We start from the raw sequence: 26,491 nt of genomic DNA on the forward strand, positions 1-26,491 counted from the left end.
TGCGGCTTTGGACACTCTTGTACCGTTCATGTTAGAGCTCCATCAAGGGGTCACATACAGTCTGTCCTGAGCACACCATGTTGTGAGAAGCCCACAAACCCACCCGCAGGACATGGCTAGGTCCTGAGCCCCAAGGGAGAGATGCCCTGGGCAGCCCCTGCTGGCAGTGGCATCCAGCATCTGGATGAATTCCGGATCCACAGAGACAGCGGAGATAATAAGTGACCACTTTTTAAAGCCACTGAGTAAGGGGACTTAAAATAGCTAATTGAGTGATGTTTCTGGTAGAACTGCACTCTGATAAGAGAAAGCAAAATGTAGAAGAGACCATAGTTTCATTTTCCATTCACCTGAACCAGAAACAAACATAAAGTCAGTAATGAAGTATACCAATTTTTATTCCTGTGGAGTTTGCAAATATTTCAAACATGACTACTGCTTTGAGGCGCTGCACTATTTACATGTCCATTAATTTACATGAGTCACATTCACTGTATCATTATTCAGAAACAGATGACTTTATTTCCTATCCCTATGAAACACCACTTACTTATAAAGAGATTACAATGAAACCATGAAATCGATGAAGATGAATGTTCTTTTATATTTTATTTACCATAAACATTCATAAGTGAATACAGCAAACACTGGAGAAAGGCTTTTTAATGATTTTTTGGATGTAAAGCTTAACACTTAAAATTAGGCTTGCTCCCCCCACCCACCCCAATCAACATGCAGCTATCATTTATTTTCATAGATGTTGATCCTAGAGCATTACAGACTCTTTATAGTTTTATAAGAGTATCCTTCCCCTGCCACTTAAAACAATTTCACAAACTGCCTGTGATCATGGTTTAATACCATCATTCATACAGTTCCTCAAGGTGAATATATTCATACAACATTCACATTAAAATCTGTTTTTAAACATCATTTAATAAGCCAAACCACAAGAACCCAGGTTCTAGTTTAAAATGTGTTTATGAAGACTGCTGCTGAGCACGAGGCATGCCGGTATTCATGACCACCTGGATGCAGCTGGACATTGAAACGCCTTCAGGTCCAATGAGGCAATTTTTCACTCATCCCAAGTATCTCCATATTTGTTTACTTTGACTAGGAAAAAAATCACAAATAACTGATGATTCCACATGGTAATAAGTACAAGATATTATTTTAAGTTTGCTATTATAATAAAGGTTGTTTCTCATTTTGAATAAATGCACATGAGAGAAAGGGGCTAGCCAGACTTTTGCAAACTGAAGTTCGGACAGAAATAATGGTGCACTCGATCAAGAACTCGACATAAATATCGGAGTCTCATAACGACCTTAGAAAGTAAACACAATCCCCATTTTAAGGGTGAGAAAACAGATTAGTAACTTGCCCAAGGTACGAGCCTAACAAAGCAAACAAAACTGAAATCAGAACACAGGTCTGTTCGGGTCCAAAGCATGGGTGCCTTTCTTTATGAGTTTGCCATACTAAGTGTGGTATGTATTATACCACATGCCAAAAAGTTACCAGGAAATAAAAAATAGTAACAAATATTTAAATTTTGTTTTGCACAAAAAATATAGTAACAGAAATGATCAAGTCTTCACGTTGAGCTTAATTCATTCTTTTCTTTTCTCCCATGAGCAGTAACACTACACAAGGAAAGGTTTCCACAGCCCTACATTTTACATGAAATTACATTGTGAAACACGCTCCTGTCTTCTCTCTCTTACTTTTGGCCTTTCTTCTACATAGCTTTCATCCATGATTACAGCTCTTCAAGTATTCATAACAATGTAAGGGAGCCACTATCAAACTACAGACGAGGGACCCTTTCCCCAAGCTTCTTTTAGGGGGTCTGTTTAAATCTATTTCATTATTATACTAAGACATTACATGTTTCCCCCCCTTCATATTTTGCCTTTTCTCCTGTCACATCCCCATGAATATAAGGTAGTCTTCTAGAAACTATATGATAATGTGGTGGTATCACTGCCCTGACAGCTGCTGGTGACATGCTTCTCAGTCTTAATTTCTGATTTAGGTAAATGTCAACAAACACAATCCACACAAACTAGAACTAAAAACCTTTGAAATGACATTTTCCGATCAGAGAGGTCTTGGTCAATGTCAAATTTTCTGTTTAGATTCTAAAACAGAATATTCAAAAAAAGCATCCAAACTATTTCATAACTTTTAAATTACATAAAGCATACAAACACACCCAGCTTTCTTTTTACAAAGAAGAAAAGTATTTCATATTACTGTGTCATGAAACAGGACTTCATGACCATTCAGTCAGAACCACAAACGTCACAACAGCAAATGCCAAAGATCTACCGTATTTCCTTCTGTTAACCCTTATTCCGAAGGCCCACCACACACTCCTCGTCTGATACACAGGGCATGGTGCTCCGTTGTGCAGAAAAAGATTACAGAAACGAGAGAAATGGTACTGCCTGCCCTCATGGAGCTTACAGTCTAAATCCACAAATTATTAGTGGAACGAAGTACCAGTTAAGTCTTTACAAATTACAAAGCAATGGCCACTTGAATCCATAATGCTTACACTAAAGCTTATTTATTTATTTTCACTAAAGCTTCTTTAATGATAAACATCAATAATTACTTTTTATTACAAATATATTTGAAACCTGCATTTGTTTTACACTAATAATATGACAGCAGTATTATCTGACATTGTTAGAAAAACAGAATTCTAAGTGAAGCAACCACTACTAATTAGGGATAAAATTAGTTCTAAGGGGCACTCGGGTGGCTCAGTCTGTTAAACATCCAACTTCGGTACAGGTCATGATCTTACGGCTCATGAGTTCGAGCCGCCCATCAGGCTCTGTGCTGACAGCTCAGAGCCTGGAGCCTGCTTCAGATTCTGTGTCTCCCTCTCTCTCTGTCCCTCCCCTGCTCGTGTTCCACCTCTTTCTCAAAATTAATCAACAATTTAAAGAAATTGATTCTAAAAGAACCATCATAATAAAAAATACTAAAGATTTTTATGGATTTTTGCATTCTTCATGGCATATGACTCTCAAAAAGGTACCAGGACTTCCTTCTTTTAAAAAGTAGTAAACAGGAAACCTTGAAACAATGACATACCCTCTAAAATTCCTCAAAAAAGACATCCTAAAACTCTATACTGAAATAGGTACAAACCTTGATTCAAAATGCCTTGTTCCATTAGGAGTAAAACTTCTCTGTCAGAAAACTTACTTTGTGTAATGTATAGCAGTTCCAAAAGGAATTAAAAGAAACCATGATATTTAAATTTATAATTATAGAATAAAAGCACCATTGGAAAAAAAAAGTCAAACTTCTCATTTGGAAGTGCCCTAACAGTTGGTTTGTAAGGCACATAACTCTTATTCCAATTTCACAAAGCATGTGAAAAATCCTTTCCCGGCTCAGTCATATTCTCCAGTTCGGCTAAAACTGGCAAGTAGCACCCATGACCAACTTCAGGTCACCAGGTATGGTTTTATGCAACAGATGCACCATTTAGAAAACATTACCAAGCCCCGAGGTGACTTCTGCTAAGAGAAAACATTCAAATGGATTTATAATTTCTACAACGTGTTAAAACTAGTCTCATCATCTTCAGTCCTGCTACCATCTGCACTTATTTCCTAACACAAATGGTCTCTGGAATACCTCTAAGGTGTATTTTACATGTTATTTTGTTAATTGCTTGAGGAATTAAAACACAGATTAGTATAATTAATATTTTAAACTAATGCTGCAGTTTCCAGTCCTAAAGAGTAAAGTGATTCAGACTAAACTAGCATACCTTCTTTTTTTGGCATTCTTTCCTGCATAGGCCTTACTGAGGGGTCAGTCTTATGTGTTAAAGTTACTTCATATGACTCTCTGTTCTTATTCCTTAATTCCTCATATGTAATACTTTTTCTTTTAGGACTTTCTTCAGGGTGGGGATCAGGTCCTAAAACAACAAACAGTTAATAAATGGTGATAAAAGGATTTGAATGAATCCAAAGCAACTAAATGTTATAAATGCTTCTTACCTACAATAAAAACAGAATTAAAATAAAATAAAGGATCAAAGTTTACCAAGATTCCAAAGGTACTCCATTCCCCCCAAGATAATTACAAAACTAAAATTGACTTTCTCTTACACTTTTATTTAGCTTTTATTCTAAAATTTAAAATCAACATAAAAAAATTAAAAAGAACCCAGGGCCAGAAGAATGGACATCGTAGTGTATACCAGCAAAATTTATACTCAGTACAACGCTAGTTTTTAAACTGGAGAATTATTCACATTTTTTATATAATTAAAAACAAATATAGCCTACCAGTGACAAAAATGAGCAAAACTTGACATAGCATGTATGTTACTGGTATAATGGTCCTAGGGGCGCCTGGGTGGCTCAGTCATTTGAGCGGCCGGCTTCGGCTCCGGTCATGATCTCACGGTTCGTGGGTTCAAGACCCACAACGGGCTCTGTGCTGACAGCTAGCTCAGAGCCTGGAGCCTGCTTCAGATTCTGTGTCTCCCTCTCTCTCTCTGAACCTCCCCTGCTCGTGCTGTCTCCCTCTGTCTCTCAAAAATAAATAAAAGACATAAAAAAAATTTTTTTAATTAAAAAAAAAATAAATGTTCCTTTAGCCAGAGTCTATATGCAAAGACTGTAACTATTTTAAAGGGTTGACCATCTTTCGACTTAAAAACATTTGAAAATACCTACTGAAAAGTATAAAATATAGCCTTTAATGACAGCAAGTATCATTTTCACTCAGATCTAATGGAGGCAGTTTGAAGGCAGAAAAAAGCAGCAATGATAATTCTGGCCGGAGAACTAGCATTTATTCTTTCTCTCTCCCAAGGAAGAGTTAAGGTAGGAATACATATCATTAAAGAGTCACGTACTGATGTAAAACTCAGGAAGTGATTACTCTTAATATTAGATGACAGGAACAAATATTAAACACAGTTTATAAACTGTATAAACCAGCAAGAAAAGCCATATAAACAGTTCAAAACAAATTAACCAATGCTAACGTAACATTCAGTCAACTACTACTTAACTAACAAAATCTTACACAGCACCACCAAAATTTTACATAGAAATTGGGCATATCATTTTATTAACAATATTAATCAAAATAATTTTTAAAACACAGTTGTTTTATAAGTGGGATTTCAGAACTCTACATGAAGATCCCAGTAAATAATCAGAATCTTCAAATCAACAGAACTATACATTAAATGTTTTCAACCATAACATTTTATTTTGCTACAAAGTATACTGCATTGATACAAAGCAAAAAGCCTTTAAATTTCTACTAATTAGTCTGACTACTATATACCATTCTTGAAAACTAAGTTTTTGCTAAAAAAGAATGCAAAGAGAAATACCATAAACTTATATTGGGTTTAAAAAGCACTTACTTTTCATTAGTAATGAGTAGTTATTAAATTCATTTCCCTTCACCATAAATGGTATTTTTTAAATTGTGAAGGAGACCATGTGTACTAGATTATTAGTTAGGAACCCAAAATTCTCATTCCCACTTAGCCGACAATCACTGCAGGTCCTTGGGCAAATCACTAAGCTTCTCTGAATCCTGGTTTGAGTAGATGATCTAGCTCTCTCTCAAGTTCCTTCCAGGTCTAATACTTTTTCTCACCAAAAAGAAAATAGTTCTTTGTTCTGAAATTGTGACAAATAATGGAAACATAAATCAGAAGATTAGGGAGAATTTTTTCCACTTACAAAAAGCCAATGAAAATATTCTGCATTGTGCAGGGAGCATGATTTATGACTTTGCGAAGGTTACAAAGAGCTGGAAGGAATAAATTCTAGAACAGCATTGATTTAAATCTACTGGAATAAACCATCCATAAGTCTCCTAACAGCTACGAAGGAGTGCTTTCTACTTCGAAAGATTAATTACTCTCAACTTCTGGTAAAAGCAAGCAGAACTAAATAGGCAGGCAGGACTGAAACAGAAGGGGAGAGTGTCCCGGTAGAGGGAGGACAGTCCCTGGGGCACAGCAGAGGGGCCCGTGTGGACAGAAGTCCGAGAGGGGCAGCCTTGACTTAGAGAAGGGGCTGAGAGAGCAGAGCAGTGGACGGGTAGATGGCTGCTCCGGAGGACAGAAAATACACTGAAATACGGCCTTTGCTATAATCCGCAGGCAGATACCAAAGGGCATTTTGTCTGTTTGCGTTTATTTGGAAAAGGAATTAGGTAACATGGAATGGAATTTTCTAATGCAAATGGAAGGAAAGATGAAGATCATTACGAAGGAAGAGGTGATGCGTGGCCAGAATCCAAGCAGAACGGATTTGGACTTGAAAGACTGGCAAAATGAGAGCTGCAGTAAGCACCAAGAACAGCTGCCCCTGAAGATAAAACAACAACTACCCACACGCTCCTAATGTGCCCGCCTCCTTCCCTGTCTAACTGGGAGGTCTTTGTTTCCAACCGGTCAAGGAGGGAAAAAGTCAAGGCTCTCAACAACTTTCGGCCACTTAAAAATGTCTTTAATTACTTTAACTCCCATTCTCTCCTCTTCCGAAAGGTTAACTAATACTCACCACCCCACGCCACCCTGCTCTAAAGCAATGCTGGCCAGTGTAATTCTCTGTAATGATCAGAATGTTGTGTATCTGCACATTCCAACAGGGTAGCCACTAGCACGTGTGGCTACTGGACAACTGAAATGCTTACAAAGCAACTGAGGAACTGAATTTTCATTTTGATCTAGTTTTAATTAATTTAAATAGCTCTATGTATTTAGTGGCTACTTTATATTACATTCTGCCCTACCCAGAACCCCATCTACCACCTCTGGAACCTGACGTGACTTATGATCAACTTCTTCCTTCCAACTGTTTCCCCTCCCTCCCTTTCCCTTAACACACAGATCCAAATCTCTCCCAGAAACAACTCCAATGTTCCTTTAACCTTGTTTGCTCCTCACAGTTACTGGTTTACGGTATCTGCATCAAAGGAATTGCTTCCAAAGAACATTCTACCTGCAATCCCTTATCCAAAACTTTATAGTCAGAAACGTTTCAAAATTCAGTTCCTCAGACTTTAGAAAAATGTCATAGTACATGCCTTTTATATTACTTAATATCCATCCATTTAGCGATCTGAAGCAGCAATGCATAAGCAAACATTAATATTTCTACAACAAAATGCAGAAAAATCGTATTTAAGATAAAGAATACAAATAGACTTCTATCAGTGTAGGTCAGGGTCTGAAATGAATTAAGTCAGATTTTTTCATCAGCTTAATTATTAAAAAAGCTTCGTGGGGCCCCCGGCTGGCTCAGTTCATAGAGCACACTACTCTTGATCTCAGGGTCGAGAGTTCATGCCCCATGTTAGAAAAATAAATAAATAAATAACAAAAGTTTTTTTAAAAACAAAGCTTTGTGGTTGTCAGAGCTTTTTAGATTTTAGGATTTTAGATAAGGAATTGCAAGCCTGTACTTTCTAATCCTTCACTTTCCACCGCACACTAGATTCAAAGAACGAAGGAAGGAAAATGAATGTCTGTTGAGAGCCCATGACTTGCCAGGCATTACCTCTGATTATTTCATCCGGTTCCAAAAGTTCTTTAAGAGAGGCACTATTATCTTCTTTTGGGAGGTCAAGAAACCGAAGGAATCACAAATTAGTTACTTGCCTAAAGTCACATAGCTAGCCAGTGTCAATCACTCAAATCCAGGCCTTAATCCAAAGGTGATGGTGTTTCACTTACATTCTGCGATCTTCAAAGCTAGTACTTACACAAACTTCACAAAGCATTTTCACATGGGTTTTCTCACTTGACAACAGTTCTGTAAGGCAGGTAACTATTATTTTTCTCACATTATAGGCAAAAAAGCTAAAAGCCTTTAAGACCAGCCTAACAAGTGTAACCTCTTTGAAGCCTCCCTGAGGCCCAATTTACCACTTCTTCTCTGCTAGATCACTAAACTTTGTTCATACTTTCCATTAATGGGACATATTAGTAATTGTTCCTTATATTTCTATACCTTCTAACAGTCTAAGAGACTCTCTTAGGGACAAGAACCAGGTCTTCTTCATCTATATTCTTCCATACCTAGCTGACTGCTATGACACCTACTGGACGTTGGAAAATGTAGACTGAATGAAGAAACAAATGAACAAACATGCAGAGTTTAGGCTGATGGTGGGACATACAGGTGAGATCCAGCAGAAAAGGTCATCAAATAAAGTTTATACATACGTTGGACCATAAAATGTTGAAATTCATTTCAAGAGAAGTTTCTACCTTGGGCAATATGATCAGTAATACCAGTGGGAGCAGACTCATTCATAGAAGCACTGAATGGAACTGGCTCATAATGAGGAAGCATCTCTGTTTCTATGTTGTCTGCGGCCGGAGACGTCACAAATGATGAGTGACCACTCGCATGTGAGTCATATTTTGACTTCTGAGAATAGTGCCTGTAATTCAAATTGTGTAAGAAACACACCTTAAAAACTTAAAAAGTGTGTTAAGATATAAAAACTAGTCATCTTATTTTCTAAAGGAACCACATAATTTTAACAGGGTCATTTATAACAGCAGAACGAAGCTGGTTTCTCTCCCCCACTAAAACCTTAAAAATATGTTCTGATCCATTTATACAATTTAAAAACTGTCACTATTAATATAGAGGAAAAGTATATATCCAAATTTCTAATTCCGAAGCTTCAGAGATCATTTTAATGTGTTTAAAGTCCTTAGAAAAAAGTACTTCATGTCAGAAAGCGTGTCCAGCTCCCACATTCATTGGGAAATTACTTCCACAGCTAAGGCAGTTACGTAAGGATTACTAGCATTCATGGAGTTTATCATTTGTAAAAATTTATCTATTAAATCTACTTCATTACATTATTATTTATCTACCTATCCAGATGGACAGGTTCAGTTATTTATACTAACATAATTAAAACAAAAATTTAGAGAATATACATACATAACGACAGAAGGATTAAGAGATGGACTGATGAAACTCGGGAGTTCAAAAGAAAAATCTGAAATACAGTAATCAAGTGTTTGCCAAATTAAAATCCTTTATTCTGGGGTAAGTATTCCCAGCAGGATGCAGCTCTATATTTAAAACAAAGGTATCTGCATCACTGGCACCTCAGTTGGTAGAGCACTGAGACTCTTGATCTTGGGGTTCTAAGTTCAAGCCCCACATTGAGGGTAGTTTACTCAAATAAATAAAATTTAAAAAAATAAAAACAAAAGTAGACACACTTTAATTAAAACAGAAAGTTGGAGCTTCCTAAAAATGGCAAGTTTCCAATGGGCTTTCACGTTAGGTGATGTTTCATGCTCTCAATGATGGTAATATCCAATTATGATTTTTTAGCTAAAATTAAAAACCTTTAATAAAAATCAGGTTGGCCTACCCAGATGGTGAAGATCGCCGTGCCTGTCCTGAGCGTAAAGCTTCTCCAAGAGGGGAATTCTCAAGATTCTTGAACTTCTCTTGACAAGTTTTCACGTAAGAAAGCTTTCCAGCAAAATATCCCATGATACAAGCAACTTATTTGTAAAAACAAACAAAAAATGTGACTTAATGGGGCACCTGGGTGGCTCAGTCAGTTAAGTGCCTGACTTCAGCTCAGGTCATTATCTCAGGGTCCATGAGTCTGAGCCCTGTGTCAGTTTCTGTGCTGACACTCAGAACCTGGAGCCTGCTTCAGGTTCTATGTCTCCTTCTCTCTCTGCAACCCCCTCCCATATTCTGTCTCTCAAAGATAAATGTCAAAAAAAAAAAAAAAAAAAAAAAACCAACTAGGGTTATTAATACTTACATATAAGTTTAGGGATGGAACCATATTTGGGATGACTTGAAAGGATTCCTAAAGATAAAAGAGTAGATATTTGTCAGTAACACTGTTAGAGATAGACACACTTAGTATTGTCTTTTATTAAAATAAAATAGGCATAATTATGCCAAGTTTACGCTAAAAGTATATAAGAAAATGATACAAGAAAACTATTTCTGTGAATCATAATCTGGTCTCTTCTAATATGAAACAAAAGTAATAAATTTGGAACTGCATCATAAAGTATATCTATTTCTCAGCAGCTTTGGGCAACCACAAAGATAAAAGGAAAAATCAGTACGGACTACGTTTAAACACTACCTGACAACATTAGCTCTCTCCATAATCCAGAGAAGTCTAAAGCTGTTAACTATTTAAAATGGAGAACTAAGGGTGCCTGGGCGCTTGCTCAGTTAAGCACTGGACTCTTAGTTCTGGCTCAGGTCAGGATCTCACAGTTTGTGAGTTCGAGCCATGCATCCGGCTCTGCACTGTCAGATTCTGCCTCCTTCTCACTCTGCCCCTCCGCCCTCCCGACTAGTTCTCGCTCTCAAAAATACACAAGGCGTTTTTTTAAAAGAGAGAACCAAATAAACCCAACATCAACAGAAAAATGAAACCCAGAGACTCTACAATCTATTAGCATAGGTGAATTTATTAGCAAGATCACTTGAGACAAAGTCAATACACAAAAAACATTTGTATTATTTCTATATACCAAAGGCAGAAAAACCAACCAAACTTTTTTGAAAGAGAAAAAAACCATCAAAGATCCAGGAGCAATCTAATGAAAATTTCAAAGATTTGTACCCTGCAAACTACAAAACTTACTGACAGAAATGAAAGCTAAATGGAGGAATACACCATGTCCATGAAATGAAAGACTAAATATTGTAAATATGGCAATTCTCCATAAATTTAATGCAATCCTGATTAAAAATCAAAGACTGTGTTCCCAGAAATGAAAAACTTATTCTAAAAATCATGTGGAAAATATAAGAACAAGCCAATATTGAAAAACAAACAAACAAAAAAATTGGAAAACTGACTACCAACAAATATCGAGATCTATGATAAAGCTACAGTAATTAAAACTGTCCTAAGCGCAAGGATACACTGACCGTCACCAGAAGAAGAGTCCAGAAACAGATGCACACACAGTCACTTATGAAAAAGGCAACAATGCATGCAGTGAACAGACAGTCCTTTCAAAATACGGTGCTGAGTCACTTTCACATACAAAAGGGGGTAAGGTAAAATGTACCTTGACCTTACCTCATACAACACAGGCGTACCTCAAAATACTGCAGGTCTGGTCCAAGAGCACCATGATAAAGTGAGTTATCACAAAAAAGTCAAATGACTTTTTTGTTTTGTTTTCCAGTGCATGGAAAAATGTTTACGCTATATTGTAATTTTTTAAAAACATTTTATGTATTTTTGAGAGAGAGATAGAGAGCATGAGTGGGGGAGGGGCAGACAGAGAGGAAGACGCAGAATCTGAAACAGGCTCCAGGCTCTCAGCTGTCACCACAGAGGCCAACATGGGGCTTGAACTTGAAAACCGAGACATCATGACCTGGGCTGAAGTCAAACACTCAACCAATCAAGTCGCTCAGGCACCCCCCGTAATCTTAAGCGCACGACATAAGTGCACAATATGAAGTGTACAATTTTTATGTCTAAAAAATAAAATATTTTATTGCTAAGAAATGCGAAATATCTCAGCTTTTAGAGAGTTATAATCACTGATCACTGTAACAAATATAATAAGAACATTTGAAATATTGTGAGAATTGCCAAAATGTCAGCGATGCAAAGTGAGCAAATACTATGGAAAAATGGTGCCAATAAGACCAGTTTGGAGGAGGGTTGCCACACACCTTAGGTGTGTAAAGAGTGCAGTATCTGTGATTTGCAATAAAGCAAAGCACAATAAAACAGGATATTCCTGTATTCAAAAACAATTCCAGATACGTGAAAAATTAAGTAGCAAAGAAAAAATAAAGCCTATAGAAAAAGGCGTAAGAGATTCATGTCCTTTTAATACACAAAGATCTTAGAGCACAAATAAACCCTCATCATAAAAAATATGATAAATTAGACATTGAGAACCAGTTAACCAGTTGGAAAAAATAATCACAATACATAGTCTGACAAGACTCACTTCTAGAACATACGGAGAACTCTCACAAAACTGGAAAACAAAATTCAATGGAAAAATCGACAATAGACTTGAACAGACAACTGCACAAAAAAAGAATATATTCAAGTGAGCCAAAAACAAAAGGTCAACTTCATTCATCATCAGAGATGCAAATTAAAATCACAATGCAATCAGTATCACTATTCACTCACCACAATGGCTAAAATTCAAAAGACATGAAGACAGCAAGTGTTGGTGATAATGGGACACAAATAAAACTCCACCAACAAATTGGTGTGAGAATACAAATAGGTCTAAACAATCTAGAAAGTTTGGCAGTATCTACCAAAGCTAAATATATACATAATCTACAACCAAGCAAAATGTCCACCAAAAGATGTGTCTTTATTCAAATCAGAACTATTTGTAATAGTCAGAATTGTAACTGCCACTGTACAACAGGCTGGATTAGCTGCTGTGGTAGATTTACACAGCAGAAAACTACATGGCAATGAGGATATATAACCTATAATTACATGCAACAATGTGGGTAAACGTAGTGATGTGCTAGAAAAACAACTCTCCAAATAAATAGTCCTGATTTGTAATGATCGACTGCTGTGGAATAAATACTTACACCATGACCGATGTCAAGCTATTGATGGATTAAAACTGGCTTGCCAAGTTCTTGAAAATTTGACCACCAACTTTCTGGAGGTGGTACAAGCCAGTTCCCACATACCACTGAATCTCATAACATTGAAAGAAGGTATACAAAACAATACTTAACTTGTATGATGCCATGTATACAAAGTATAAAAACAGAACTAAATTATGCTATTAGCCTCAGTTACACAAGTAACACGAGAAAAAGGAAGATGGTAACAATAACTACTTTCATACAAAAGAGCTGTTTCTTCATTCTATCACCAAATAGTTACACACCGCTTACAGCAGACGCTACATACCAGGAAGTAGGAATAAAACAATGAATAAGATGCCCTCTTTACCACCTCACTGAGTTTTTACAGTCTAGAGAGGAAATGAAGACAAACAATACAGTGTGGTCTTAGTTATCCACTCAAATATTTTGAGTATCTACTACATGCAGTGTGCTCTCTGGTCAATGCCAGACACAGCCTGTTTCCTGAAGGGAAGTAGCAAGAATAGAGGCAAATAGGCTTGTTGAAGGTTAATTCAATACTCTTGATGACAGATGGCTGCATCGATTATAGCAGCACTGATAAGGATAATGTCTCAGAGTCCTGGAAGAGTGGTACCATTCAGACATGGGGAAAATAGAGAAACTGGTTTGGGGGAAATGACCTCAGTATGGGATGATATATGTCAGTCTGAGGAGCCTGTAAGGAGGGTCATCCATGTAAAGATATGCAGAATCTGGTTCTGGACCAGGTGGCTAGGTTAGGGATAATCATAGAGATCTGGAGCAAACTGTGGTCACTGAAGCCCACATCACTACTGGGTACCAGTGTATACAAAGACTGAAGACTGAAAGTCAAAGATTAACTCTGAGGAACACAAGTGGAGGATGAAAACCCACCTCAGAATATTAAGTACCAAGAGGTTCTAGATTTTTGTCTTTTAGTGCTAGCTACTAAAAACAGTATATGGTACATATCAGACCCTCAAAAAACATGAAAAAATAGGGGAGGTGCTACAGGCAGGAGTAAAATCAGAATATGCTGTCACAGAAGCCAAGAGAAAAGAATGTTTTAAAGGCTGGTAAAGTCATATAACCAACAAGAACAGAAACTGCCCAAGAAATTTAAATAAGGAGGTTTGCTGGTAACCATTCAAAGTTTTGGTAAATGTTTGGGGCACCTGGATGGCTCAATCGGTTAAGAGTCCAACTCTTGATTTTGGCTTAGGTCACGATCGCACGGTTCATGGGATTGAGCCCCATGTCAGGCTCTGTGCTGATAGCATGGAGGCTGCTTGGGATTCTCTCTCTCTTTCAAAACAAATAAACTTAAAAGTTTTGGTAAATGTTGGAACATATGCAGAATTTTTTGACACACACTGCATGGGTTAAAAGAAGTTAAAAGTGAAGTGCTCATTCATGAAGTCCGGCTTCAAGTGCAGAGAACTGGAAAAGGATAGGAAGGAAGGGTTTTCTTTTTTGTGTTCTCACCTTAAAATCGACCTGCACATGTTTAAATGTTTTGACAGAAAAAGAACAAGTAGTGATGGAGCAGCTAAGACTATGTTGAGTAGAACACTGTGACTGAAGGCGTATATAAAACATTAGGCATTCTGATTAAATGCAAAAGGTCTTGGTGGATTTTGGCTTCCTTTTCTAAAGTCTTTTCCGATTTCTTTTTTAAAAATAATTAATTTATTAATGTTTATTGATTTCTGAAAGAGCGAGTACAAGCATGGGAGGTGCAGAGAGACAGGAGATGAGGATCTGAAGCAGGTTCTGTGCTGACACCAGAGACCCCAACATGGGGCTCAAACTCATGAACTGTAAGATCACGACCAGAATGAAGTTGGACACTCAACTGACTGAGCCACCCAGGTACCCCCAATTTCTTTTTTTTGAGACTGACTGTTTTATTAGAATACTGCACTCAAAACAAATCTTTAGTACAGCAATAATAAAACCTCTTAGTCCTGGGAAAAATTTCTGATTAATGTATCATTCAATGTGTTTTTTGCATTTTTTATTCCAAATTATAAAAACCCTAACAGTAACAACAAACTGACAGTTATTATACATATTATATAATAAACATTATTCCATAAACTAGGTTAAATTCTTTTCAGCAATTTAATCTTTTTAAAAAATGGATAATGGAATTCTACTGTAAGGCTCCAAGCTCAGACACGAAGGACAATTACAGAGGCAGATTCTGGAACAATATTGTCAATTATGGTACGCTTTTTGCAAATGAAACCAGAGGCATAAAGTGCCACTGATGAGAAGCCAAATAATTAATCGCCAAATGGTGACTAAGAATCCAGGAAGATTTTAGTTGTAAGAAAAATTTGCCTCCTAAGTTACAGGCTCTAACACTGTCAGTGAGATTCACCCTATCCAGTAATAGTTCTGTCATGAAACAGCAGCAATTAAAAAAGGGCATTTCTGCCTCAGTTAGCTGTGTCATTAGTTACGTGTAGGAGCAAGGCATTTCCAAGCCAAGCAGATGCCGGCTTCGGCAGCACATACACCAACCAAGCAGGAAAAACGAACAAAAACAAAAAAACAAAACAGCAGAGGTGAGATTGTGTTGTGTCTAAATGAGGAGACACAACCCGATCTTCTAACCACTACCTCAGCTGCCTGAACCTTCAAGCTCTCCAGTCTCCTACTTTACCTAAACCCAAAGCTCCAGAAGTTTCTACCCTGTTCCCGGAATACCTCACTTCAAGGGTATATAACTGACAAAATAAATGCAATAAGCATTTAATTTTGACATGTGGAGACTGAAAGACTTAAAAATTACACTCAATATCAACACATGAATGCAGCATAATATTCATGCCAAGATAATCTGGGACCAAAAGTGTCCCCATCTCCCCTTACTAGAAGACAAAGCTCTGGTTCAAGGAGCTGAGGAGCACAGATCTTTAAAAAAATGTTTAAGAATCACCTGGAGTTTGTTAAAACACGGATTCCTGAAGCCTACCTTGAGATTCTGATGAAGGAGGTCTGGCACAGGGCCCATGAATCTGCATTTCTAACAAGACTCTAGATGGTAGTGATGTTGATGGCCTTCCTAGACCAGCTCTGTCTACCTGTTTGCAAACCTTCTGCAGGTTTTTAGTTACTTTTTGTTCTTGGACATCAAATTTTCAAATCAAGATATCTGAGTCAGTGGGTCCGTAGAGACCTAACTCTCCTGATGTTGTACAAGTGTATCAATGACCATGTTCAGTATGATACATTACACTTTATTGAAAACTGAAAAAAATAACATATTAAAAAACAATGATATCTAAAATGCTAAATATATAAATATATAAGTTTAAATATTTACCTTTACTAATCAATCCTTGAGTAATCAACATACTTGTTGCAGCCAAAGGCACAGCTATAGGAGAAAAAAAGAACTTGTCAACATCAACCAAAGAATAGATTTTGTCTGAGTTCATTAGGATAAATGTGTATCAGTAAAACCTCTAGGAAGTATGCTGCACAATTAAGATCTTTAAAAAAGTATTTAACATTTTTAAAAGCTTTATTATAGTCAATAAAAATATAAAAACATTTTAAGCTTAAAATGTTATAAAATATTAAACAATATAATTCAAGAACCATCTAGATTTGGCTATAAAAGAACCATTCTTTAATATCATCTAAGACAACATACTAGTGACAAAAAGTTCTGTATTAGATAAAGGAGAAATACATTAATGAGGCAAGCAGCATTATTACAAACAGTAAGACCCACTACTGAATAATTACTCAATTCCATGGACCATGCTAAGTGCCTTATGTACCTTTTCTCACTTTTTACTATATCTCTGCAATGTACGGTATTTTTTATTACCACCTTTAATAGATAAGGAAACTGAAGCTTAGAGATGTTAAGTAATTTGCTCAAGGCCATACAGCTACTTCAATGGAAGGTTTCAGATTCTAATAGTCTGTCTCTCATACCAGATCTCAAGCTTTCAAGTTCTACAGTATGTTGTGTGAACCAAACACAAAATGTATTTGTCTACAATTATACCATGACTGGGGCAAGAACAAGCATAGATTTTAAATACTAATGTTTTTTTTCTTCTAAACCAGTGAATTCCTTAAAACTAAGTGAAATATTACATAGTATTACAAAATATTAGTGTCAACTACATTAAAAAAAAGTATCTACATATACATACTAATCCAGAGTGAAGAAAGAATCCAAAGCTCTCCATCATAATCTCAAAGGAGCTCATAATTTAAAAATCACTTTCCTATACCAGTACTGTCCAATAGAATTTTCTGTGATGATGGGAGTAGCCTGTAGCCATGTTTTCCAGTTAGGCAGTGTGCAGAAAAGGTTTAAAATAGGAGACTTGAGACCCCTTTTTTTTTTTTAATTAAAAATATTGTTTTTAATGTTTTATTGGTTTTTGAAAGACAGTGTGAGCTGGGGAGGGGCGGAGAGAGGGAGACACAGGATCTGAAGCAGGCTACAGGCTCCAAGCTGTCAGCACAGAGCCAGATGTGGGGCTCCAACTCATGAACCTTGAGATCATGACCTGAGCCGAAGATGGACACTTAACCAACTGAGCCACCCAGGCGCCCTGAGACTGATAACCTCAAGAAGACCTCCTTCCAAGGTTGTTGGCTGATATGTGGGAATCTGACTGGTAAACAGTTTCCTATAAGTCATATAAAACTTCCCCTGAATGATAAGTGGCTCACTGTGCCTAAACTGCTAATGCAAATACACCTGCTCTCCTTCTGGGAGTCTGGAATTTGGTACCTGCTAGACTGCGGGTGCGTATGTGACCAGCTCCCAGTAAAAACCCCAGGCACTGAGTCTCTATTGAGATTCCTTGGCAGGGAACACTTCACTTGTGTTACCCCAACTGCTAGCTGGAGAAAGTTCCGTGCCCTTTTGGGTATGACTCTCTTAGGAGAGGAGCCTTGAAGCCTCTGCCTGGTCTCCTCTGGACTATACCCCACACTCCTTTCATTTTGTTGATTTTGCTTTGTATTTCCTGCTTTTATTTTAAATTGAAATAACTACATGCAGCTGCTACCTTGGACAGCACAGTTCCAGACCAGGGATTGGAAAACATTCTCTAAAGAGCTAGATGGTAAATATTTTAGGTTTTGTGGGCCCTAGGTTTCTCTGTCCCATCCACTTTTTTTTTTAATTTTTAATGTCTATTTATTTTTGAGAGAGAAAGAGACAGAGCGCGAGCAGGGGAGAAGCAGAGAGAGAGGGAGACACAGAATCCAAAGACAGGCTCCAGGCTCAGAGCTAGCTGTCAGCACAGAGTCCAGTGTGGGGCTCGAGCCCATGAACCACAAGATCATGACCTGAGATGAAGTCAGACGATTAAATGACTGAGCCACCCAGGAGCCCCACCATCTACTCAACTTTTAAAACAAAAGCACCAAGACAATAGTAAACAATGAACAGAGTATATTCCACTAAAACTTTATTAGTGGATGCAAAAATACAAATTTCATGTAATTTTCACATCTAACAGAATATTCTTCTTTAGGTTTTTTCCAACTATTTAAAAATAAACATGTAAAAATTAATCTAGCCCACAGCCATACAAAAACAGATTTGGCTCTCAGACTATGGTTTGCTCAACTCTGGTCTAGACTATATGAGCAATTTAAGAACTAAGGTAATTAAGATGTTCAGATTGTTAGAGATTACATGACTAAAATCCCTAATTTTGGAACAGGGCATTAGCTTTGCCATTAGAAACAAATGGCAGAATCCCTAAGGTTTAAATCCCTGCTCTACTACTTACAAATGGATTTTACCTTTGTTAGAAAAATGCTTTAAGATCCACTAAAATACTGTTAGGTATTATCATTTAAAGTTTTTTGAAGGTAAGTCTGTTTTAATCATAGCATCAGTACATTTGTAATCATTCTTTTCCTTCAGCTTGATTCAAGAATTCCAAAATGGAGAATTTAAGAATTATACAGGAATAAAGTGTTGAGTCAGGTGGCCATCTCTACAATGGACAATGCTGTTCCTATTTCCCTCTGTCCTTAGGCCAAGATACATAATGCAAGAATAACAGTTTGGTTAAGAAGATTCTAGTACTGCCATTCACCACTATGTCTTTGCATAAATCTCTTAACTTCTTTTCATGTTATAAAGGATAATGGTTTAGAACTAAGGTCTCTCTGGGGTGCCTGGGTGGTTCAGTGGATTAAGAGTCCGCCTCTTCATTTCGGCTCAGGTCATGATCTCGCAACACTGGTGAGATGGAGCCCCATATTGGGCTCTGCGCTGGCAGCTTGGAGCCTGCTTGGGATTCTCTCTCTCCCTCTCTCTCTGTCCCTCCTCTGTTAGTATAAACTCACACACTCTCTCTCTCAAAATAAATAAACTTAAAAAAAAAAAAAAAGAGGGGCACCTGAATAGCTCAGTCAGATGAGCATCTGACTTCGGCTTAGGTCATGATCTTGTGGTTAAGAGTTCAAGCCCCACACTGGGCTGTGTGGACAGCTTGGAGCCTCAAGCCTGCTTTGGATGCTGTGTCCCCCTCACTCTGCCCCTCCCCTGCTCACACTTGGTCTCTTTCAAAAATAATTTTAAAAATTAAAAAAAAAAGATTTAAGGTCTAACTCATGTATTCTGTCACAATCAAAAACAATGGGGGGGCGCCTGGGTGGCTCAGTCGGTTAAGCCTCTGTCTTCAGCTCAGGTCATGAGCTCACGTTTGTGGGTTCGAGCCCCATGTCGGGCTCTGTGCTGACAGCTCAGAGACTGGAGCCTGCTTCTGATTCTGTGTCTCCCTCTCTCTTCCCCTCCCTGTTCATGCTCTGTCTCAAAAATAGGTAAAACATTAAAAAAAAAAAAAAAAGGAAAATGGTAAAACTGAAACAGACTTCAGAAATTTCTAGTCTTTATTCTAACCAGAGTAAAGGGATACTCAGAATAAGTCATGTGCCCAAAGAAACACAGATAGTTTGTGGTAGAGCTGAAACTAAAATTGAGTTTCTCCTGGCTCCCCGGTCCATGGCCTTATTCCACTGCAGTACATGACTCCGATCTCTAGATTTGGCCCTCAGGCTATGGTTTGCTCAACTATGGTCTATCTGCTCAACCCTATTTCAAGGGACACCACGGTGGCTCAGTGGGTTCCAAGTGTTGACTTTGACTCAGGTCATGATCTCACAAACCTTGTGAACCACATATCAGGCTCACTGCTGTCAACTGCCAGCAGCACAGAGCTGGCTTCGGCTCCTCTGTCCCCCTCTCTGTCTGATCCTCCCTTGTACGCATGCTCTCTCTCAAAATTAAACATTAGAAATAATAATAATAATCTGTTTCTTTTGGCAAATGAATACTGCTGCTGACTGAAAGCAATTTTACACCTTATGACCACAGTCCAAACCATATCCAATCCAAGAACTCTTAAAATTCCTTAAACTCTCCTCCTCTTACAATAGCAAAATGCCACATTAAATTCCTATAGTATTCAACTGGAACTCTTACTTCGTTAATCACAGTAGCACTAACCATTTAATATAGACAACTTAACACTTACAAAATAAATTGAATTAGTCCCCATGAAATGAGTTGTTATCCCCATTTTATAGATAAGGAAACTGAGGCATACAGGTTTCAGGTGCTTGCCCAAAATCTCAAAGCTAAGAAATAATAAATAAGTGATGGGGCTGTGTTCTGGATCCAGATAGGCACCAAAGTCTAAACTCATCATACACTATCCTGTTTCATTTAGAAACCAGTAGAACACAGTATGTGATCCACAAAATCTGTAAGTGATGCTTAAAACCAGTCTGAATTCATGTATCTTTTCGATAATTCCAGAGGTCAAGAACTACTGTAACATGCAATACACATTACACTGACCCTCTTCTGTGGATTCTTTCATTACCTGTGTGTTTGGGCACAGACATAGCTGTGTTATGTTAGTGCCCAGGGCCTCAGTGTCAGGCAGCTAGAAATAGGATCCCTTCATAATTATACTGTAAGTTTAAAAAGTAGGCTAAAGTAGATTTTAAAAAGTTACCTTAAAGAAAATGACCCCTAGATCAAATCTAATTTAAACCAAGATGAATATATTTAATAGATCTAAAAATTATGTAAATGTTACCTTAGTAAGGACTTTTTCTACCCATTCCTACTTTCATCACGCTTTTAAATCACTGCACAAAAGATGATCCTCCCCAAAGTAACATGGATTCCATTATTCATTTATATGTTATCATATACTGCATATGTAACATACATCAAACATGTACATCCTTATATGAAAATGCAAATGTTAACGTACAATTCCTAAGGTGTGACTATTCGTTCTCCTGATACTTGCACACTTGCATCTGTGGTTACAGTCAAGGTTCTGTTTTCTGTATTCGATGTTACTGCAATATGCAACATCTAGCCTATCGGTTTTAAAAGTAATCATTATTAAGGTAATAATATAAATTAGTAATTTCCCAGTAATTCAGATACAGTATACAACTAATGAGCTGGGTTTCAGCCTCTTCTTTAATTACATGCTTTCTAATTTGTGATTGTTTTTTTTTTTTTTAAGATTTTATTTTTAAGTAAACATGGGGCTCAAACTCACAACCCCAATATCAAGAGTCACATGCTCTACCACCAGAGCTGGCCAGGCACCTTGTGATTAACCTGTTTTAATACAAAGAATTACTTACTGAGGCTTCTACTGTTAGTACACGAATGTGCTACTTTTAACGGTCACGCATACATGAGTACTCTGCCTACTGATCATAGCTTCTCAATACTTTCAGCATAATGCTGTTAAGAGCTATTTAGACTGTGAACCTTGCTTGTACAGTAGCATAAATTCACCATCCAGAAACCAATCTAGACACCGTAGTAGCTATATGGCTATGAGCCTAACATGACAATGATCTCAAATCCCCATGTACCAGACTGGTCTTGTCCTTAATTCTGTCAACAAGACTTGAAAATAGATCACTGTATTGACTCTATGCAACCTACCAAGATGAAATATATGTTGCCAGAGTACGATTATGTTCCCAGAGAAATTATTCCCAAACTATGAGCCATGAAAACTTTTCACGAGTCTTTGGTCCATGATGACAATGGATCTAAAACAATTCTTCTCATCTGCAGATGCATCATCATCTAATTCTTACTCAGGTTCTTTCTAGCTTGAAAGCTCTGTAAGTCTCTGAATATTAGACTGAAGATAAAAGGCACAAGATTATAGGAGAGCTACTATTATCTTCTTGGTCTGTTGTTTCTTTTACCACCACTTGTTTCCTTAACCACGGATACTATACCCAAATTTATCATGTATTCTACCATTCCTACGTATTACCTACATGACAGATACTATTATCCGTTTTATGCTCTTATTATTATACTTAATTCCTTGAATTCACCAATACAACACACCTCAATGCTCTTTTGCTTCTCTCTAGTTGCTTACAGATCTTCCACAAGCAAATGTTACACCAGGAAATCAAATTGTAACTAAATTTGTTTCCTCCATGGAACAAGAACTCTCAAACTGCCTTTTAATCAGTATGTCATCATTAGTTGGTCTAAGCTGGACATCTTGAAGTTAATACACCCATATGGTCAGCCTATTTAACAATCATCTTATGTATCCTTTATAAAAGAAAATCTTCCAGGTGGCACACCTGGGTGGCTTGGTCATTGACTCTTGATTTCAACTCATCATGATCTCCCAGTTCAGGAGTTAGAGCCCGACATCAGGCTCCATGCTGACAGTGCAGAGACTCCTTGGGATTCTCTCTCTCTCTCAAAATAAATAAACAAAAATCTTCCAATGCAATCCCACCTGCCCTAGTCCAAATAACACTACAATTAATGATACCTCCTCACTAATCGTATGTCTCACAGTCAAAAGCTCCTAACAGATTTCACAAAGTAGAAGCTATCCTAACCCATCCTGCAACCCTGCTACCTAATTTTCCTTTTAAAAATTTATAAAACAACCCCTTAGCCCTAGAACCTAAAGAATATAATGAATCAAAATTTTAATGTCTTGGTATTATGTTTATTTTCTTCTCCCAGCAAAAGACCCCTATTCCAATCAGTTCAGCCTCAAGGATCCAGTAGAGACCAAGTTATTATAGACTCTGCCTTTGCTCACTATTTCTTTCATCTAAATGTTTCTCCAACATTCTTCTACATTTACTTCAAGTCCTACTAGTTGTTGAGATTCATTTATTAAGGCCTTTTTTAGGTAAATCAACTCCAATTAACTTATCCCTTTAAAAAATTCCTACTATCGTTATGCACTTTATCTTTCTCTGTTTCATGTGTTATCATTGTCTCAATTACAACAAAAAAACCACTTTAGAACAAAGACTTGGTCTCATAAAATTTATTTTCCAAATACTGTTAAGCATAAATGCCAGGCCAAATGATGAAAATATATATCTTTAATCACTTAAGTCATCTCCCTTAAATTCCACTCTGCTTTTTTAGTAGAATTACTTCATCTGAAAGAACTGCCAGTTCCTGAAGCAATTCCAGGATTCTGTTCCAAGGTAAGATTGTTTTATATTGCTTTCAACATAATCCCTGTATTTAAAAAACAAAATCTTCATGTATAAGGTCTCTAGTCACAAATCCGCTAGCAGTGTAACTACTGCAGAATGATAAAGTGGAAATTAACTAGGTTTTATCATGTAAGTTATAAGACCTAAGAGTTAAAATCCCAAACTTCTGTTTCAGACAGAGCTGGCTTCAAGTCCAGACATAACTTACCAGCTGTGTAACACTGGGTAATTCATTTAACACCTCTAACTCTTAATTTCTTTATCTGTAAGATGAGGGTAATAGTTATCAGTATTATTGGGTTGTTTTTAGATAATCCATGTACATTCAGTAAATGCTAGCTATTACTATCACCAACAGTATTAACTCACAGTTTTGAATAAAGTTCTCAACATTATTACTTTAAATGTATACAACTAGTTTTCCTTAATCAACCTTTTTAAGCAATAACCACACTACACCAAAAACATGCCAACTGTTTCTATATGAAGTCACAATCATTTCAGGTACTAAATGTCAAATTCTGAGGTTGCCCTGGTAGCTCAATTCGTTGAGTCCAACTCCTGATTTCAGCTCCTGGTTCAGGAGACTGAGGCTGGCGCTTGGCTGTGCACTGGCAGCACAGAGGCAGTTGAAACCCTCTCCCTCCCTCCCTCCCTCCCTCCCTCTCTGCCCTCTACCACTCCTGTGTGTGCACATGCACTCTTTCTCAAAAGAAATAAACATTAAAAAAAAAAAGGTCATGGGGCGCCTGGGTGGCTCAGTCAGTTAAGCATCCAGCTTCAGCTCAGGTCATGATCTCACGGTTCATCAGTTCGAGCAAGTCCCACCATTGGGCTCTGTGCTGACAGCTCAGAGCCTGGAGCCTGGAGCCTGCTCTGATCCTGTGTCTCCCTCTCTGTTCTTCCCTCATGTGCGCGCGCGCGCTCTCTCTCTCTCTCTCAAAAATAAAGTTTTTTTTTTTAAAGGTCAAATTTTGATTAGAAAATTTAACTTACATCTGAACCAGAAGCTTTCATCATTGCACTCTGCGAAGACTCTTCTTTCTTCCTCTGTCGGAATGTAATCAGCCCCTATGTCTTTTTACCAAGGAAAATTGGCAAACGTTAAAACACCCATGGAAAAGCTAAAACTAAAAATTTAATTTAGACTGAACATTAACAAAACACTCCCAATTTTTTTTAAATGAAGTAATGAAAAACTGGCTTGTAAATTTTTAACAAACTTTGGCTTCAAACAGAAATTAGTGCTACTATCTACTAGTCAGGACTAGTTACACAATGTGGTGGCCCAATGCAAAATAAAAATTTGGAACCACTGTTCAAATTATTAAGAACTTCAAATGGCAACAGATCATTAAACCAAGTGTGTGGGCACCTGGGTGGCTCAGTCAGTTACTTCCACTCAGGTCATGATCTCACACAGCTCAAAGGCTCAAGCGTTTAAGCCTGGCACTGGGCTCTGTGCTGATGGCTCAGAGCCTGGAGCCTGCTTCTGATTCTGTGTCTCCCTCTCTCTCTCTGCCCCTCCCCTGCTCATGCTCTCTCTCTCTCTCAAAAATAAACATTTAAAAAATTAAATTAAAAAAAAAAAACCCAAATGTGTGTGACTGCATTGGTCACATACTCAAGAAGCCAGTCCAGTTGCTATATTATTCAAGGCAGAGAGTTTTTCTACATGGAAAGTGCTTCTATGTACAAATACTTAATATTGATAATTACGGGGAATTGGTCTTGGAACTTCTGCATTCGGCTCTCGAAAATCAGCCCTCCCATTCATCTTTCCTGCATCAAAAACATTTGTTAAGTATTAGAAATGGTTAGATATACCAAAATAAATTAAGATATAGTAAAATCACTAGTCTACATGGTAATCAAGCAACAAATATTTACTGAACACTACATCTGAAGTACTTGATATAATAAAAAGTCACCTAAGTAAAAAAGTCACAAACCTATTAACTAATTTGGAACTGATTTTTCATCTTAGGTCCCTTAATTGTAAAAAGAACAATAGGTCCTTCATAAGTACTTATCAATAGATTACATCAAATTAAGATATAACAGGATGTCGACAAAACAGACACATTTTTCCTCCTGAAGCTGGTTACTTCACATTAGCCTATGTTTTAATTGTTCCAGAAATATATGCACAATGATTACCATGATTTCCCAAAACAGAAGAGAAAAATCTCAAAAGTCATTTCTGGGATTCCACTTTTAAAAATCGAAATAATCATCAGGAAACACAGAACGTCTCCCACAAGGCACTACTCCACAAAAACTGAATAACAAAGACGTCACACCCTTCTCCGCAGGGTTAAAGCTACCAGCAAATTCTGTATTCTCCAAACTTTTCTCGCTCCCTGGAGACTTAGAATATATGGGATTTAAAAATGCAAACAATTCAGGAATATATATATATTTTTAATTACTATTTTGTTTAACCCATCCGTCGAGACTTAAAGGACGAACAGATTAGATAACTGCGTATTTTATAGAGTATTCACACAGGATCATGATTATTCCCGTCTGAAAAACCATTTACATAAACATTACATTACATTACAATTAGGATACAAGTGAGGCCCTTCCATATTTCATTCACTCGATAAACCTACATGTCGATCCCTTGGCTAGGGAAAAAAAAGGATCGATGGAGTTTGCTAAACAGACTACTTCCAACCTAAAAATTAAGTTTAAAATGAAACCTTATTTCCCGTAACCGCATATTACCTAAAAACCCTAAAGACACGGGGGACAAGGCCCCTTACAGACAACACAATTTTAACCTCTTAATCCCACACACACACAAAAACCCAAAAAACTTGAACTGGACCCTCGTCGGCCTACCCTCGGTTCCCGCACTCCATCCCCTACCACCAGATCGACCTCTCGCACCTGCAACCCCGCAGGACACACGTCTGTCACCACGAATCACTCCCTCGCCTCCCCAGGGTCCCGATACTCCGAAGCGAACGCGCGATCAGCCAGGCCTCGCAGGCGGGAAAATGGCGGAAGGTACATGATAGCAGGGGGCCGCGCGGAGGTGGTGAGTGGGCGGCCTGGGGGTGGAATGGGGGGCTCTTTGCGTCACCACACCCACCTCCTGACAACAGCAGCGAGCGACGGCGCAGCGAGTTCGGGCGATCGCGGGCAGAAGGCCTCGAAAGGCCAAGACAAGGAAAAGCGTGCCGAGCGGCACCGCAGCGGAGTTGGGGGTGGGGAGCAGACAGCAACTTGGCCTCCAAGAAGTCACCCAAATACGGGATCAAAATGACCGCAACCCGGAA

At 37.8% G+C, this 26,491-nt stretch overlaps 1 protein-coding gene across 4 annotated transcripts; it reads right to left on the reverse strand.

Moving 5' to 3' along the window:
* Positions 1-380: 380 nt before the first annotated feature.
* On the reverse strand, positions 381-26,491 carry OCIAD1 (OCIA domain containing 1). Of its 4 annotated transcripts, none has more exons than XM_029945991.1 (9): positions 26,305-26,491; positions 24,921-24,983; positions 24,198-24,278; positions 15,994-16,047; positions 9,832-9,879; positions 9,424-9,559; positions 8,291-8,466; positions 3,803-3,955; positions 381-1,116 (listed from the first exon to the last, which is right to left on the reverse strand). In XM_029945991.1, the coding sequence occupies exons 2-9, from the start codon at positions 24,976-24,978 to the stop codon at positions 1,079-1,081; spliced, it is 744 nt and encodes a 247-aa protein (XP_029801851.1). In that variant the 5' UTR covers positions 24,979-24,983; positions 26,305-26,491; the 3' UTR covers positions 381-1,078. The 4 variants fall into 4 exon arrangements, with proteins under 4 accessions (XP_029801851.1, XP_029801826.1, XP_029801837.1 ...); XM_029945966.1 differs by lacking the exon at positions 26,305-26,491 and adding an exon at positions 26,100-26,296; XM_029945977.1 differs by lacking the exon at positions 3,803-3,955 and having other exon boundaries at positions 26,305-26,388.

The sequence above is a fragment of the Suricata suricatta genome, chromosome 1 (genome assembly GCF_006229205.1).
Source record: "Suricata suricatta isolate VVHF042 chromosome 1, meerkat_22Aug2017_6uvM2_HiC, whole genome shotgun sequence".
NCBI lineage: Eukaryota > Metazoa > Chordata > Mammalia > Carnivora > Herpestidae > Suricata > Suricata suricatta.

What these genes read in the sequence shown, in the direction of transcription:
- OCIAD1 (XM_029945991.1), bottom strand. Translation starts at nt 24,978, where the DNA reads ATGAATGGGAGGGCTGATTTTCGAGAGCCGAATGCAGAAGTTCCAAGA. An exon ending in TCAAGGATTGATTAGTAAAG is followed by an intron (nt 9,880 to 15,993) that starts GTAAATATTTAA and finishes TTTTATCTTTAG; the next exon opens with GAATCCTTTCAAGTCATCCC. An exon ending in AAGAATGCCAAAAAAAGAAG is followed by an intron (nt 1,117 to 3,802) that starts GTATGCTAGTTT and finishes TTTTTTTCCTAG; the next exon opens with TCAAAGTAAACAAATATGGA.